The 18,831-nt window shown below is 39.7% G+C and overlaps 1 protein-coding gene across 12 annotated transcripts in view; it reads left to right on the forward strand.

The window, feature by feature from the left end:
• ARID1B (AT-rich interaction domain 1B) overlaps positions 1-18,831 on the forward strand; it is a 317,322-nt gene that overhangs the window by 239,199 nt on the left and 59,292 nt on the right. For all 12 annotated transcript variants that reach the window (XM_090135650.1, XM_090135644.1, XM_090135646.1 and 9 more), the window contains 2 exons: positions 11,527-11,706; positions 18,073-18,400. In XM_090135650.1, coding sequence (XP_089991776.1) covers positions 11,527-11,706; positions 18,073-18,400 — 508 coding nt within the window. The remainder of the gene's footprint in view (positions 1-11,526; positions 11,707-18,072; positions 18,401-18,831) is intronic.

Raw genomic sequence — 18,831 nt, forward strand, 5'->3', positions numbered from 1 at the left:
GTTTCAGTCTCATATTAAAATAGTGAATTGGGAGCTCCTGAAAACCATTGAATTTAATGGAAACAGTTAATGACTTCATGTTATTACTCTGGCAAGCACTCTCATAATGGGGATACTTAAAGAAGCCTTATTTATTAGTGCAAATGTATATGGGTCAGAATTAATTTTTAAAAAATCTTTAATTGTTTTCCCCTTATAATTTTCACAGCGGTATGTAGTTAAATATTCATGATAATGCTGATGATATGCTAAAGGTCTGAAATAGATCTGGAGCCTCAAAATCAACACAGGTTATTTAACCCTTTTCATCTAATGCACCATTGGGGACTTGCTCAGTGAAATCCCAGAGCACTGGAATAATTAGAAGATAGTAATGAGGATTTAATTAGTCCTTGAGATATGCTGAAATAGGACCACTGAGAACTTTTCTGTTTGGACATGGATTGCAAGCAGAATTGATGCCGCTGCAGCTGCTGTGATGTGCTGGAAAATGTATTCCATTGCTGGAGGCAGTTTCATGGCACCATTCTGTGCTTGTCAGATCTGTGTGGAAAGTGCCCGGAGTAAGCACCTCCAAAATTGTTGAATAGTAGCCTTCCTCCACTCCATCACCTCCTCCTCACAGTACCTTTTTTTTTTTTTCTGTCTTCCTTTTTTTTTTTTTTAGTCATTTTTTGCATTCTGGCTTTCCTTCTTTTTGTCATTGACATGATGCAGCTTACGAGGATTGTTGTACAGTTATATGAACTATTAAAAATCTCTCACAAACATGGACGTGGAGTAAGAAACTACAGGCTTGTAGAAGCACAAGCGTTATACTAAACAAAACTAGAATCTTTTTGATACAAGTGCTTGTAAGCTTTATCATTAGATCTAGACCTTATTTAGTATTAGATCTTCACAGAAGTGATATTTATCAGTAGCTACAATGTAGTAAATTTAAATAGCTTTTTTGGCAGCTAAGATGTTATCCAGGAAGAGGTAGTAACAGATGGGATGTGATCAGGCATTTTGATGTTCTCTTTCTGCTTCCCTATAAACGCTAAGTAGCAACTGAATTTCTGTAACTACAGTTTCCTAATTTGCCCATTAGATTTCATATGGGTATTTTTATCCCTTTGAACAGTTTTGTGGGCACACTTATTTGTACGTGGTCATCATGTGAATTCCACCATCATATATTTTCTTCTAACAAAATATAAATGTTTCTGCTTGCATGGAGGACATAGAATGCCAGCCTGGTATTTTGCCCCCAATTCCTGATCATATTTACATTTTAATACTGACATTTGAGTTAGAAATTCTTTGCCCTGAAATCTGTTTTCTTTTTTAAAAAAGAAACCAGAAGGAAGAAAATAGATCAAACTATCATTATTACAACAGAAAAGTTACTACAAATTGCTTTTAGATCTTAAGAAGACTTTTTCCCTGAGAATACATTTTTTGCTCTCATCTGGGGATTTGGGATCTATTCAGAGCACTGAGGAGCTAGAGAATAAAATGATTCTTGTCATTAAAATTCTTCTGCTTGCTATGTTAACGATGACACCACTTAAGGTTAAATCAGACTTGGTAATAAGTTTACTTGATGTAGACTGAAGTGTTTCAGGCTCTTAAAGAAAGGTGCTTGAGACATGCACTGAGTGCAAAGCCACAGGTATGTTTGAGTGCCTCTTTTGCACTCCAAGTGGGTCAGTGCAGGGAAGCTGAGTTCCAGCTGGTATGTAGAAACATCATGGCAGATTGGGAGAAAATCTCATGCCCATAAAACTAGAGCTGGGTGAATTGTGCCCTGAATAGCCAGAAGAGTGCTTCATGTAAGGAAGAAAAGCAGGCTGCAGTTGAAGCTGTCACAGATCTTTAGAAGGAATTATTTCATTACAAGGTTAGCTGTGTAAAGCATCTCTTTAATCACAAGTGACGTGACAGACCAAATCAGCACTCCCATCCCTGCTTCTGCTAAAGGATGCACAGAAACTACAGAGTCGATCTGTCTGTGAAGGCAGAGCCATGCACTGAGCCATGAGCTTCAGTGTCTCAAAAAGTTATGTTCTCAGTTCAATGAGCACTAAATTTATCAACGGTCTTTAAAAGGATCTGGCCATCATAGTTTTTTTATTGTTGTTTTTTATTTTTTAATTTGATTCTAAACATCTTGATGCCTTAAGTTGGATATAAAAATGTCATTTAATTTTCCTTTGATTCAAAAAGTTGTGTTGGTCTGATGAGCAGGGTTTTGTGTTTTTGTTGTTTGTTTGTTTGTTTGTTTGTTTTTACTGTAAACACACTATTCTTCTTTGCTATTTTTATTGTAGTAGCACCCAGGAGCCCCATTTTTGTACCTGTTTTAATGTAGTACACCATGTACTACAATGCACTGCAGAAAGCTTATATCTGCCTTACGATGAGTAATGGAGATCTTTCAAATAAAAGGTTACTGATTCTCACACTGAGCTGTGGGAGAGAATAGTATAGTGCCAGTTTGTCTAGTGTGCACTGAAGAAAAGCATGCATTTCTTGCTTTAAAAGTATTTGAAATTATACAAATTATATATATGTGCCAAACTAGGCTAATTCTTAAAGGAATCACTTGCCATTTGAGGATTTTGGCTGTAGTCTGTACTTGGATTTCAGACATACACCAGCCAGAGTCAGCTTGGGGTTGATCTGATTAGTTGTGGCGTGCACTAAATATACAGCAGTGTTGGCCATCTGCACAAAGAGCTGCAAGAGGATGGGTATGATTTACATGTGATAGGCCACTCTGGGAGAAAGCAAAACTGCAGAAATAGTATTCAAAGGAGATAATATCTGTACAATCAAAATCCGGAGTCAGGTCTCCGAAGTAAATTTTGTATACTAGCAGCTGGTCATTGCTTTCTTCTTGCCGATGTTAAATCTTGTTATACTTGGGGATGATCTTTATTTCATTTTTTAAACTAAATTGGAGATTCTCTTTTTGAGTTTAGGGAGTAGAATTGAATCATTCTGAGAGAGTTTATACAGTCGCTGGCACAGAGACTTCTCAATAGAAAAGTTTCCACTGACTTCATTTGATAGAGTTCAGATTCCCTGCCTCTGGGCTCAGGGACTGAAATAAGCTGTAAGCAGTCATTGATGGAGGACTTGACAAAGTGTCACTCAATGTTCCTGTCACCAGGTTCACTGTAAAGTTGTGAGTGCAGTCCCTGTCCCAGGGACAGCTTCCCATCGCAGCGTATGAACTCCTAGCTCAGCCTGCTCAATGGCGTCATCACTTCAAGGGCGCTCTGCTCCCTCAGCACCTAAGTTAACCTTTTTATGAAGCTTCTCTAAAAATAAAGAACTTCTTGTCTGAGGTCCTTTATGCCTTTTAAAGTTCACATGTAGGGCAGTGAGCTGAAATCTATATAATGATGTGTGTATTAATAGCTAGCACCAGATAGTTCTTTCCATCCCAAAGGATCCCAAAAGGCTGCAGAATAAACACTCGTCAAGGAACAGCTGCAAATCAAGGCAGGGAAGAATCAGTCGAATCATAATTCATGGTAGAATAAAACTGAGACAAAGACATTTGGGATTGAGGACAACGTGCTGATTTTGTATTTTTGAAAAATATTATGATTTATTTTACTAGCATCCAAGACAGAAATGAGACATTGTGTATATTTGAGTTCTGTCCACAACATCCATATGTATCCCGTGGTATTCAGAGTATTTACTTCATGAAAAGGAAGATCTGAGTTGAGCTGTGGAACCTTTGAACAGGAGTCTCAGGGGAGGTTAAATTTTTCAAACCTGAAATTTAGACCATTAAGCCTGCAGGCCTTGCACATTACGCATTGAAAAATGCTGTTCCTTCTTTGGTCTCCTCCATGATTTTCATAAGTATGCATGTTATTAGGGAAACTTAGACAAATGTTGATTGTACAAAGCAGGCAGGCTCCTCAGGTTTTTCATGTTGCTGCTCAGATTAATTCCAGCAGCCCAAGCTACCCAGTGAAATTGAGGATTTGCTTCAAGTTCAGGTGGGGGTGGAGGAAGAGCTGTAAGGGTGCTTTTGTACTGCAGTTCACCATTACCCTGATTTTCCAAGCACCATAGTAAAAGCATCTTGCTTAAGACATACTACAGTAATAAATTACGTGTAAGACAGTAGATGAGCAGTGTGTCTTTGCTCTGTTTATCAACTTCTCCACAAATGTCTTTCCTTCTCCACACTTAAAATTTACATCAGAGAACATTAGGCAAGATTTGCATTAGGAAAGGTTAGATATTTCTTCTCTAGGTACCATATGGGTAATCTGTCTGATTCTTCCCCAGATTCTAATTTATCAGTGATAGATTATATGAATTTCAAGGCTAGGCAGTAGCTGAGGGAGGTTTAGGGGTGGGAAAAATTTAAACATTATTGCATGCTATACATAGAGAGGGTTTTGTATTATCAGAGAGAGAGAGGGGAGAGATTTCAGCCAGTTAACCTAATAGCACAGCTGGTAAAACACTAGGGGGTCAGGGTTAAAACCTTAGCTAGGTCATTAGTTTCCAGCTTCCCCAAAGCTATTCACATTGTGAAGAGAAGCAGTCGGACAAATAAACAGTAGACTGTGAAATAGATAGTATAGCATAATAAGAGAATATTTTAAAATAAGTAAAGCCAAGTCAGTGCTTTTTCTTAAATAGAATATCGGTCCTTTTGTGAAAAGGAGAAATAACCTCAGTACTCTTTGCAGGAAGCACTGATTTTGCTAAAGCGATGCTTTCCATAATATGCATGCAAAAAAAACTTCTTTGTGGAATAGTTGGGAAGAAGCGTGGCAGTCATTCTGCAGATACTGGCTGATGCCAATGTGTCCAGGTACCATAGAGAATCCATGTAGTTGTTACTCTAGTTCAGAGAACTTCAGATGTTTTTATGAGAAGGAAAGGTGTTATGTGTCCTGAAGAAATTGCTTGGTGGGGAAATCAAGATTTTTTTCACAGTAAATCATGAAATTACAATGAAAAGATGTTTGGAATTCTTTATAAAATAGATTGTGATTGGAGAAAGATGTGAGGACTTAAAAATCTTTTCTAACTTTTATTAAAGTTTAAAAAAAAAATCAAGAAGATTGTTAGCCTTATTATAAGAGGCTAAAGAATAAGTATTTAAATTTCTCCTGTGTCAGTGGTCTCCATGCATTCTTTAATACCGTCGCTCTTCAGCTGAATGAGTTGCTTCTCACCAGAAGTGTTCACTCAGTAGCTGGGGTACTAGCAGAGGGTTAGTGTAGTCATTACCTGTGTATTACCCCTGTCAGTGTTGCTGCTTGGAACTTGGCTAACAGTCCCATACTAGAGCCATCCAAAGATATTTTATTGGCAGAGTGCTGTAACTTAGCTGTTCTAAATAGAGTCGAAGTCTTGTTTGCCATCTGTTTGTGAAGGTGTTTTATTGTTGTTGTTGTTGTTTTTTTTTTAACTAGCCTATTAACTGGACAGAAATACTGAGAATTAGTATTCATATAATCTAAATGAGGTTTCCACTTCACAAGCTAATCTTCATGCCATCACTCTGTTGCATATATTACTGAGCTGTAGGTTCCAGACATGACAAGTGTAGGTTTCATATGTGGCATTGTCAGTTCCTTATTTTAATAAGGCTGTCTTCAAGAAAGTGAGAGTAAAAGCTGAGAAAAGTACATCATCTTTAACGTGAAGAAATTTTTTGCCTGCTTGCTCTGGAGGCCAGTTTTCTTATGCCACCCACATGATTACACTTGGGATTTACTTGGGCTGAATTCTGGTACATTGGTCAAACCTTTCCCGTTTTTTTCATTGCTGTTATTTGTTTAGACTTGCATGCAACTTTTGACTGCTTGGGTTTTTTTTCCAATATCTAACATGCCTCACTGTGTCTTTTCCAATGACCACACACTCATTGTAATGCCATCACCTATTTGTGCAGACAGCTGGTTTCATACTCAGAGTCCTGATATCTCAGTAACAAATTCTCCTAGTACTGAAACTCTCTGTTAGTGTTTGAAACATATCCTATTGAATGGTTCCTCGTGGTGCTCTCAGGTGTGGACCTGTTTGGCTGAATGCTAACCCAGACATGGTTCACCACTCCAAAGACCACTTCAGCTGAGATGCCATCTGAGATGGGCACGCTAGGGAGAGTTTCAAGCTAGGTGTGAATTCCTGAACATCCTGCCGTGCTGACAGCTTGTTGCATTTTATTATATTCATTGCACAGAGTAGTCTTTTTTGTTTGTTCAGCTCTGTCCTGCTACTTCCAACACAGAGTTGTTCACCTATGGGCAGAGTGCATTTAGGAGTTGCTGCTTTAGATCATCTCAATTCTGTTGTAGTCTCTGATGGAAATCCTGAGATAGTGAATACAACCAATATGGTTGCCTAAGGAAGGAATGTCTGTCAGAAACTGTGTCATGGGTGTGCAAGCATTTATTCTCTTTTTCTCCAGGGTACTGGACTGTACCTTGCTAACATGTCAAGTATTGGAAATTTGTGTGACTTCCTCCCTATGCTTCCAGAAAGTTTTTCCTTATAGATAGCAAAAAACAGCTCTGTTTTTATTAGTTCTTTTGAGCTGTCTTGTAGGAATATTGATGAATGGAAAATATATACAATATGTTTCTTCTTTTCTCACTCTGTGATTTCCAGAGTGATAACCAGGTCTAGCTCCTTCTTTAGTGTCTGCCCTTGAACAAGAGGGCCTCTCCCATTCCCTATCCTGAAGAACTGCTGAGTTTTTTTTGTTCCAATACTCTTCCACCAGCCATTCCTTTCTAAAAATGGCATTATCCTGATGAAATTTTTCCTCACACAAGCTCTTTTTTTGCAAAGTACTATGGCATGTTTTATCTGTCCTTATTTTTTATTTATTAAATGTGTAATTTAATTATGATCTCCTATTGCTGTAAACATCAAGGTTTTCTTGAGCTTAAAATGGGTAAGTGTTCTGTGTGTTTTCAGGTTTGATTCATTCATAAAAATCAATGAAGTACTCCTGGCTAAATCAAAAGGCCTCTCACTGACTGTGGGTTAAGTGTGCCAGTAGATAGTTACTGTCTATCAGCTGATATGCAATAACTCCTTACTTTGCAGTCACTCCCTTTGTATTTGAACTCCTGCTTTCCTGGAAGGGCTTTTTCATATTCAAACCAAGATGAAAATATCAGGAGAATCCATTTCAGACTTTACTGCAACAGCCAGTTGTATAGCGTTTTATTGTGGTTAAAGCCAGAGAGATGGTATTCAGCAAATTATTTTGTATTGGTCATTGTGCAGATGGAATTGAAAGCCTTGGTGCATAATTCTCTTTTAAGTACGTGTAGGCATAAGGAAAAAACCAAGATTTTAGGTGTTTTACAAAAGCGTCAAACATTATATTAGCTGTATGTATGCTACAGGATGTTAGTAATATAAATTACAATGGGAAGTTCATGTTTGTCTTTTTATCAAAGGAGAAGAAACGCTTCTATCATACATAGAATAATTGTTGCTTATTTTGTATTATATCCCTGTGTTTTGCTAAAAAAGAAAGAAAAATATGATGCTGCCTGACTTTTTTGGAAATTTGTGTGTATGTTCTGTTTGAATGTGGGAACACGTGGTCATTGTAGCAGTGAGCTAATTGTTAATAATATGCTACTGTCACTAAAAAAAAAAAACACATAAAAATGACTACAATTTCAATTGGGTTTCAATAAAAGAGATCATTCTTTAGCTGTAAAAATATAGTATAAAAATAGCTAAAACACGAGAGTAATTTTGGAAGGCTCAGTGTATTCATCTATTCCCGAAATAGCTTAGTTTGCTGAATTCTGCTCAAGTTTTTTCTCAGCAAGTAATCTCTTGTTGTGATGGCAAGTAAAGCATCATCTGTACCTCTTTTATCACTAATATCAGAGGAAGGGTGTAGGTTTGTTCTGTGATGAGCATGTTGTCATTGCAATTTTTAAAGTCTTAACTCATGGCTGTTTCCTAGCAATTTATTTAGAAAAAAGCAACAACAAAAAACCACCCTGTTGTCATAGGGGCTGACATGTCAGATGCAGACTGGCTGTTTAATCATTCCGCTGCCTTTACTCCAGTGCATTTCTAATGCAATTCTAGTTCCCTTTTTTACAAAAGCATGCTTTATCTTACATCTAATTTTCTGGAAAGAAAATTTATTTCTGTTTGTATCGGTTATAAAATGAAGTTGAACACTGGGGAAAATGTGTGTAAATAAAGAAAAATGAATGTATGCCAGCTGCTCCCTTTCGTTTCTGATCAAATTTATAGAATTGATGTTGTTTTCTCTTTCTGATGAAAGCATGTTAATGTCTTGACCACGAATCCTCTTCCTCTCTAAGAGGTCTGAGCATTCTGCAAATGCTTGAAGCACTTCAGACTTATGCACTGATCTCTGAAGATGCAAGCTGCTCTCACTGAGATAGATAAGGGTAGACACATCTTTGTTTTAAGGGAATTTTGATCTCATTAAGACCTGATCTCACCTTCTTCACTTCTGTAACTGAAATGACTCCTTTCCTTTCTGGAAGGAAGTTGGAACATATCCTATTTTAAGGCTATGTTTCAGTGTACCATACAGACAATAATAGAAGATAGTATGGCACAGATACTCTTCCTGCATATCGGGTTTCCTTTCTCCTTAATTCTTTCCTTGTTCATGCTCAGAATATGGCAAAGCCAACATCATTTGAGAGTGATCTGACATCCTTTGGAGTGGTGGCATTGGTGCTTCATGTCAAAAGCTCTTAAGGAGTCTGTTCTGCTCTTGTGTTAATCCAAGTTCCAGAGCTCATTTGCTGCGTGTCTACTGCAACATCTGTTTAAACTGAAGTCAGAGGATGAGTTCAGGTACTGTCACACAGTCATCTTTGCTGTGTAATCTCTGGCATGATCCAGGGCATGGTTTTATCCAATGCTGATGAGTGCTCCATGAGACACAGCCCAGACATGGATGAGGCAGCATGAGGGAATGCTACAAGAGATGTGGATGAGACTGCCAGGACTGAGTGGGAAGGGTTAGCTGGACAGAAACAAGTGTCCCACACCACTCACTATGCCAGGGAGTGGTCCTGGCATGTTTTATTCATGACTGTATACATGGCCAGACAGTTCATTCCACAGCATCAGAAACAGATTAGAAGTTTCCTGAAGAAAAGGTCATTTGAGTGGAAATATCCATTTCACTTATTGCTCCAGTCCCCTTAGGAGCTGCTCTGACCACAGGAGAACTGGCCAAAGCTGTTGTCCATGTTCCCTACTAGACTCAATAACCAGCAATTCCTCAGCATCATGACTGGAAATCATTACAACTCATGCAAGCAGCAGTTTGTTAATGTATCATCTACTCTTGTGGTGTTAAGGGAAGTACTGCTTGTGATAACTACTGGTCTGAAAACCCTTTGTTTCTAGAACAACGTTTGCAAAGTTATCTCATTTAGATTAAAAGGCCCATGGTGAACAGAAAACCCTCACTTCTTACTAGATACAGGACTAAATTTGCCATCTTTACAATAAAAAATTTAGTGTGACCGGTACAAAATGTTTCATTTAAATGGATCCCATGATTGTGATATATATATGGGTGTGTGTGTGTGTGTCTGGAATGCAAGCATTTATTTCACAAAGACGTACGATTGTATTAGGTTTTTAAATTAGTTACAGTACTGTCAGAAGCAGACATAGACTTTGTAATAAGATTTGTGTGAGAGTGGAACTAGTTTAAAAATAGAGGGGTCTGTCTCAAAATCAAGCTAAGTGGAGAATTTCTTCTGAGCTTTTCTTGCAGAAGGCTGGGGCTTCCCAGCCAATATTTGTTAGCTCCCAAGCCACCATTTCTCATTCAGTTACTTGGCTCGCTGCATCCCAGTGCACATGGTTGGGCTTCCTCCAGAGCAGGTGTTGAGCTTTGACTTCACAGTTCAAGTGTGATCAAGTCAGCTGTCTTAGGGCCCCCACAGGGGTCAGGAAAACTCTATGCGTATTCTGCTAAAACTTACAGTTGTTTGAGTTTTAGCATGTTACGAGTTGAACTGTTGATAGTTGGAAAGAACTGGGCACAAGGGAGTATGAGACCATCCTAGTGCTTGTTTTTTTCTTTACAACCTGCGGCATTGAGCTTATTGTCTCTGTTACGGAATAAAGATTTATGGAGGGCTCAAAAGCTTTTTATATTTCTTTGGACTCAAAACCTAATTCCTAGTCATGCACTCACCGCTTTTCATTTGTACAACTTGGAAATGCTGTCTGTCCCCTTCCGCAAAGCGCTTTGTCGCTGGTTTACAAACAGGGAAGAGGCAATGAACAGGGAAGAGGAGAAATCAGGGAAAATATATTTCAGCCCTCCACAGTCACAGAGCAGTGTGCCTGGACCAGCCAAGAGGCAGCCAAAAGGCAGATTAGCTCCTGCACATTTTCCTGTCTGGCAGCAGCACATCGTATCTCACGCATCCCCAGGCAAGGGTGAGCTGCTGGTCGCTGCACCCACTGTCAGGAGGCTGTTGTGGAGCCACCTGCAGCCTCAGTGTTGTCCCTCAGTACAACCATATTTTGCTCTGCAGGAATAGATGGAATTTGACGTGTAGAGAAAAGATAAGAAAGCAGTTTTCCTCAAATCAGGAAATAATTTGCTGTCTTTTTAGTACATCTTCTTCAGCATTGAAAGCAGTACTAAAACATTTCAGAGCAAAATATTACAAAACCAGCATCCTCCCATACATGGTTAGTGGGCAGGATTTTGCTGCATTTTTCTCATTTTATGAAATCTTAAATAAAAAACCTTTCTTCTACTTCCCATTTAATAGACATAGTTCTGTTTCTTTATATGAAGCTTCCAGATTTTAGAGCATTTTACTAGGTTTCTTGCTGCAGCTTTTGAAATTTAAGTTAAATTGAGATTAATTGATACATTTATGAAAGGGGAAAAAGAGAGAAGTCAGTACAGACATACTGGTGACAGAGTGGTAGAAGGACCTAGAGCACAGATACAGACCAAAGTGACCTTTTTTTCCGGCTTGTTCAGCTAGTCTGAACGTAAAGGGAAATTTTAGCTCCCGAGAGCATGCAGACTATAGGAGTATTTACAGTGGACTTTCATATGCCAAATGTGTGTATTTTGGTAGCAACGTATAATTTTGGAAGCTACAATACTCCTACCATCAATCATCAGGCAAATTCATTGCTATTTTTTAGTTAGTCCAGATGATTGCCATTAATGTTTTTTTCTAAAGATCATTTTAGTTTTAAAATCAGCAGCCATTTGTAACTAAGCGTGACTCCTCATCTTTCTTTTACAAATAAAAGCCTGTGACTCTTCTGTACAGGTTGTGGATTTTGAGACAGCTTTTCTGACTTTAAGGTGCCTTTACTTCTCTTACGGGAACCCAGTTTTCTGGGTATCTTTAGTCTGCAAAAAGCTAAGGCAGTTTTGAGGTTTTTTTGTGGTTTTTTTTTGTTATGTCAGAGATTTCTTAAATAAAAAACAGTCATCTGAATATAAATTTTACTTTGGTGCTTTTTTCCCTTTAGGTTTTATGGCAGGCATACAGAGGAACCCCCAAATGTCACAGTATGGACCTCAACAAACTGGACCTTCCATGTCACCACACCCCTCACCTGGTGGCCAAGTGCATCCTGGAATTGGTAGCTTTCAGCAGAGTAATTCAAGTGGTACTTATGGGCCTCAGATGAGCCAGTATGGACCACAAGGTAAAATTCTTATTAATACATCTATGTATATACACACCCACATATATATATATATATATGTAAATTTAAAATATATATATGTATTAGGTATGTAAATAGGCAAATAGACAGGTGTGTGACTTCTTGCAATGAAAAAGACATAAAAAAAACCACACACAAACACCCCCATGTTCTCCTCTAAAAAAAAAATCACAGGTGAAACTAATTCAGAGGTGGAGCTGCACCTTGTGGAAGAAGTTGCTTTTATTATTGACACTTTAGTGTAAGAACAGTGATCGTAAATTGGGCAAGGAAATTACAAATCTGTTGGATTGCCAGGACCATTGTTCAGGAGGCCAAGGATGTCATATCTGCAATGAGGATGAGTTTGGCCAAGCATGGAAGAAGGGTCACAACACCAATCCCAAAACAGGATTCTTAGATGGAATCCCAAAGCCAGTGTGAGATTGCATAGTGACTGTGAGGGTTAAAGTCTCCTAACGAGCATAATAATACAGTGGCTACTATGGCAATATAATATTGAGCACTCATGCATACGGTTTGTTAATTTTAACTAACCTTTCAGACTGAGAAAGACAGTTCCTTTTATTATGCCGTTTGACAGAATTGTTGGAGAACTAAGACAAAAATAGAAGTAACAGTTCCTGCCCCTGGACATTCAATGCTTACAACCTTGAACTTGTCTATTGTTTTCTCTTTAATGGATAACCTTTATAAAGCAAGCATGTGTTTAGGGGTTTAATGAACTTAAAGTCAGAGTATATGAGGGACAGTGTTTCTTTAAACATACATCAATAAGCTCTTCTATTTCAGCACTTCCTACAAATGCTTTCTTGCTTAAAATCCTCAAAAAGGATTGGAGCCAGCTGTGGGAAATTCTGTAAGGGCTCATTGGCTTGCACACGCTAGCAAGGATGGTTATTTTAGTCTCCAGGGTTTCTGAGAACCAGTTCTGTTGTTTGTTTGAAGGGAGTCTTGCTGCCCTATGCAGTGTTCCTTTCTTTTTCATCTCTGGGTCACATTTGTTTTAGTTGTCTGAGCACAGGGCTACAAGCCAAGATCTCCTGCTTTGTAATTTTGGCTCTGCCTTTTACTCCATCTTTCAGCTTAGGCAAGTAGATTCGTTTCTCTGCTTTGCTTTCCTTAACTGTAAGATGGAGCTAGCAATGCCTTATAGCCATGTGTGAAGATTAATTACCTAACTCCAGTTGACTGGCGCTTTCCTTTTATTTGAAAAGCATTTTGTGGCCATAAAATGCTGTCCAAGTACTTATTTTTATCTGCACAGAGAGCAACTAGCTTAACTGGTAAAAATCCAGTGGATTTATGATGTGCTATCCTGACTTCCAGCTGTACTGCTGCTGCTGAGATTCCAAACCATGGGAATAGTGGGTGTCAAGTGCAGTAAAACATTAGCCATCCACGCTGATTGAGTGGAGAAGTTTTTGTACTAAATCAATGCATTTAAGTAACACGCCGAATGCTACTTTATTTTTTGTTTTAGTTCAGCAGTTCTTTCCCTCTCAGTGTAGATGAAAGTGCCTATGTAATGATTTTATGGGTCGCGGTCAGGAAGAAACTGCTATTAAAAAGTGAACTTGAGGGGCAGGAAGAAAATGAGCATCATTGTCATTAACAGGCCATTTCAGAGGGGTCTGCTGAATAGTGTGATGGATGAAAAGCATGTCCTTCTGCCAGCTCTCAGAGAGTACTGGTGATCCCATGCACTGGTCATGATAAAATTAGCGCCCTGCAGTATTTAAACTCCACAGGTAACAAAACAGAGCAGAAGGATACTGCTTTTTCACTGGGCTAATGTGACCATTAATAATATACTGGGATGAATATGGTGATATTTCAAAGTCATGTATTTACTTGGATTTAAGATTTTAATAGCGTTTTTCATTTTTCATGAAAGTAATCTGTAATTGCATCTCTTAACATACCGTCTTACAAAGCACAATTACATGCCAGCAATGATGAATATATAATAATGTTACTCCATTTGCTTTTTATTGCCGAAATAACAAATATATTAAAAATCACCTGGGATGCAAACTAGTTCTTACATTATTAAACTACAGTAATTGTCAAGGATTCGTTTGCTTTTCTCGTTTTGTTCATACAAGCTTTCCTCTAGAATATTGCTACGCAGAGGCTGCAGTGGACAGGACCACTTGCATTTTTATATTTGTTGAATTATTCTGTGACGTTAAGTTTACATGATGAGTTTAAACATAGCCTAAATATTCTATTTCACTGCATGCTTAGTGTAAGCCTGTAAGCCTTTACTCAGTGCTGGTAGTGTCTTTCTCTGCAATAGGACTGCTCGCTGTGGTAAAGATTACACTGGTAAGTTTGGGCTGGAGGAATTAGCCCACAGTTTGCAGGAGCAGAATGATCCATCAAATACGTATAGTTGATTTGTATTTCACGTATTTATGTGATACTTACAGATCTGGAAGAATAGAATGTATTTGTCCAGGAAACAATTCCATACTGGGGACCTAGGGCAATGCTGCGAAAGCATTTCCCAGAAAAATAAAAAATGATGTAGGCTGCGCATTTCTGTATGTCTCTGATATAAACCAGGAGCATACAGTACAGAACGTTAATTTTAGTTTTTTGTTAACCCCTGGCATTTTCCTGTCCACAAGAATAAAGAGAAACAGAGTGAGCTTGGGAGTTGTTTTTGAAGCAGTCTTTCTGTTTTGTATTTGGGAAACATCTAGCTGATGAGCTAACAAAGAAACTCTGGTCTGTGACCCAGGTATCGAACTGCAGAATGGCCCTTAAGCACTCTCTCTGGAGAGCAGTCAGACACTGCAGTCAGTTGGGTCTTTTAAGACTGGGGCAGAGAAAAACTCACTGCAAATCAGTAAAAGGTGTCAGAAACACATCCTAACTCCCTAACTTTTCCTACTGAATTCAGCAGTAACACTTCTGTTTGAGTATAACAGAGAGATGAACTGCTACTGAATACATTTGAGCCCCAACCCCAGAACTTCACAGAAAATGAAACCCCCTCATGTTTGTAGTAGAGATGAGTATTTGTGCATTATAACCCTTAATGCCGGAATTAAACTCGTTTCACAGAAGCACTTTGGTGTCTTGCTCCCCTGATTTCAGGAGCCAAGTTTTTAAATGGTAGCACCTTAATGATGAGCTCCTCTAAGTGTCCTGAGAGTCTGGGCCTCAGAGTCCAGTCCCACCTGTGCTATGGTATGTGGGGTGAAGATGTGAAGACTTAAATTGTAACCATGCCTCCTAAGTGAGTTTCAGAGGAAGTCAGTACAATGTATTTAAATTGCCTGTATCTGCAAGGAGTGGAGGGGGAATGACTTAATGGTTAAGTGAACATGTAAACAATTTTAAAATGTCTTTAAGATACTATTTTTAATACCACAAATCTGACCTATGTCCCTAAAGCAGAGAGTAAAACTAGCAGGCAGCTCTCACATTTCCTTCTTTTTGGCTTGCCTAGAAATGGCAAGGCATCAGAGCATTTGTTCAGAAAACCTGGACAAAGTGGATTGAAGTTCAGCAGTAAGCATGAACATCTGTCTTTGGCAGGTTGTTAGTAGGCTTTTTATATTATATCCTTGCTACGGTTCTTTTTTTTTCTTCCTGATTCCAGTTACCGCATTGTTTTTTTTCTAATGAATTTGAGACACTGTGTCTGTGGGCACAACTCTGCTCTGGCTGGGGGGAGCTGCAATCAAAAATCCCTTGGATACGGAGGGGAGGAGCTGTTCGGCGGTATTGTGCAGCCACTGCTGCCAGGCCTGTACCCACTTGAAAAGTGTGGGCTCTTGGACTTGGCTGCCTGACACGTCCAGCTGATGTGGGCTGGCCTAGCATCTGCTGCATTCATTGTGTTTAATGCTGCATCCATCTGTTTTCTGTCAAAGCCAGTGCCAACAAATTACTAATCTATTAGAGAAACACGGAAATAAGATTGCACTCCTCATTCCTGGCAATTCCTCTTGTATTTCGCTTGGCTTTTATTTTGCCTTTTTTTGTGATCTAGGAAAGGTATATGAATAGCTAGTTCTTGAGGCATATTGAGGAAACGCTTAGGAAAAAACTACGTGGATACATGGAAAAACATTGGAACTTGTTTTCCACACTGAGAAAATAGCACTTCCCTGTGCTCTTGGACGTGTGTCCCTGGAGATGAATGATTAGGAGCTATTTTAACTCAGCCACATATTTCTGTGGAGAAGATTCCACTGCTTTTTTTTCTGTGTTGTGCTTACATTGGAGAAGCCAAACATGAAAGAAGAGATTTTTTTGTCCCAATTCAAAATAGCATCAAAACAGCAATAGTATTTAGCACTGGTGTTTGCTCCTCCAAGTGTGCTGCTGAACTGTACTTTGTAGAGCCAAACTGACAAAACAAATTGGCTTTATGTAAATTGGACTGACAGTAGCTCCCAGTGATTATGGATATCAGGTCTGCTAGTGCAGGGAGTGAATTTGCTTCACTTTGGAAGCAGTGTTTCTAATAGCATGTACATAAATGTGCTAACTGGCTAGTCCTTGAGCCACATACACTCCAGCTTACTGTATTGTCCTTTTCTTGCAGATAGAACAGGGAAACGAGCAACTGAGTTCTGTGTTGCAGGTAGAACACTGAGCAGAACAATATGAAACCAGTGAGCCCTTCAGTTTGTGGGCACAGCTGTTGGGTTGGAGGTGTGGCTAGCGTAGGTCTCAGCAGACAAAACTGTGGCTGCGAGCGGTGGCTCGCTGAAGAGAAAATGGTCAGTAGGCAGCAGCCTCTGAGCCTGGAGGAGGAGAAATGACAGGGTGGTTTGAAGGCAGCAAACAGCTGAGTCTGAAGCCTTTCATCTTTGCTAAACCACGTATCGGGGATCCTTCTGTGAAAAAGCCGCACGCACAATTTGGGTTTCTAAAACAGAAGTGAAGCATTGTTCCATTTCCTTGGAAAGCATAGGTCACACATGTTTTTGCTGAAGAGAACTTGTACCAGAGTGAGTCAGTTGCTGGGTGGGGAGGAGGGGAGAATTCGCCAAAGCACAGCAGCAGGAGCGTATGAATTAATTATGCGTGTGTTCAAATGCCAAATGCATATATTTACTTTAAATATAAACAGGAGTTGCATGCCAGCAACTCCTCTGCCTGGTAGCTCAGGCCTGAGGAGAGAGGAGGCTGATTTCCACGCTCAGGAAGTCTGTTGCCTGCTGCCTTCACATGAGCGTGGGAATAGCTGGGAGCACTCAGGAAACTGCTCAGCGGCATCCCGCAGGGGGGGAACGGGTCGTGTTTCCACTAAGCTGGATGAGATGGAAATAAAGACAAGTCAGAACTGATGACTGAAGCAGTGTAATACAATCCATTTCTTAAAATACTTTTCTGTCATATCTTTGCTTTTTTTTTCCTTTCTCATGCTGTTCGAGTTTGTTTCTAAAACAGAATACCAAACACTTGCTTTTTCTTAGCTTTCAATATGATAAGAAAGTCAGTACTCACATTATTTAAGCTGCTGCTATGAGTGGTGCAGTTTGTTTCTGTCAAAACAGAGATTGGGCTCAGGCAGGTTTTTCAAGCCATCCTCTGTAGTGGAGCACCTGTTTATATTATCAGCTTTGGGGTATTGATGATTACTTTTTTAACACCAGATTTCCCAGAAGAGGTGCGCAGTGAGCTAACCCACCTCCTGCTGGCAGAGCCAGGCTTTGCACTTAGTGGGGTAGGGAGGGAGAGGGAATATTCCTAGGGGCCTGGCAAGTGGTCAATCTGAAGCGTCTCTGGCAGAAATGGACAGAATGACTAGGTGCAAGGATCCAGTGAGAATAACCTATTGCAGAAATTGCAGGAAGATGAAGAATGAGAACATGAAATTACAAAAATAAGGTTCTCTCTTGAGCTTTTGTAATGGGTTCTTACAAGCCACACATCTCTGCTGCACAAAGCATTTTTTACTGTGTGCTGCATTGTTAAACCTCTGGAGGCTGTGGTTTTCTGTATTTGCTGTTATCCCATGACATTTATTAGGCAGAAAATGCTTGAGGGTACGTGAAAGTCAGGGTCATGGGATAATTCAGGTTGGAAGGGTGCTCAGGAGATTTTCTTGGCCAACCTTGTACTGAAATTAGGGTCAGGCATAAGATCAGAGAAGGTTAGGGCATTATCCTGCTCTTGAAAACCGTCAAGGAGGAAGTCTGAACAACCTCTTTGGGTTGCTTGTTCTGTTGTATGCATGTCCTCACAGTGAAAAAGCTGTACTGTATGGTTCACTTCAATTCATGTGTGTAACTTTTACAGCTACTAACTTCCTAAATAGAAATAGTTGCTCAAAAATTTAATGCTGTTCTCTATACTTTTTATCATTTTGTTCAGGAAACTACTCCAGACCACCAACATACAGTGGCGTGCCCAACACAAGCTACAGTGGCCCTGGACCCGGCATGGGTATAAATGCCAACAGCCAGATGCATGGACAGGGGCCAAGCCAGCCCTGTGGTACCATGCCCCTTGGCCGGATGCCATCAGCTGGGATGCAGAGCAGACCATTTCCTGGAAACATGAGCAGTATGACCCCCAACTCTCCTGGCATGTCTCAGCAGGGAGGCCCCGGAATGGGCCCACCCATGCCAACTGTGAACCGTAAGGCACAGGAGGCGGCTGCTGCAGTGATGCAGGCTGCTGCAAACTCCGCTCAGAGCAGGTATGCAACCAGGTGAAAGGAGTTGAAATGAATGGCAACGTTTTTCTCACGTTTTCTCAACGTTTTTCTGAAGTAGCTGCTGTAGAGGTGCATGCATATGCATTTAAAGATGTTTTGTCTGTGTCCGTCTCTGGGAAGAGTAGGTGTATGGGAGGAATACTTTTCTTTAAATGCAAGGGGAAAGCATACTATTGTGCAATTGAATTACCCTCTCAAAAACAGCTGTGACAGTGAAGATGACAACTACTTTCATGTTGGTTCTTGGCAAAGTAGACTTAAATAAAACCCACGATGTTGTGGTGACATTAGGAGTTAAAAACAAGTCCTGTACAACCTGAAACCGATGAGCTGTGTATTTGTATTTGATCTCTGGTGGGAAGAGGTCAGCATGTCCAGTTGTCTGGAGTTGGTCACTGCCACTTGTGCATCCA

Source organism: Phasianus colchicus, chromosome 2, assembly GCF_987193195.1.
Source record: "Phasianus colchicus chromosome 2, bPhaCol1.hap1.1, whole genome shotgun sequence".
In the NCBI taxonomy this organism is placed as follows: Eukaryota; Metazoa; Chordata; class Aves; order Galliformes; family Phasianidae; genus Phasianus; species Phasianus colchicus.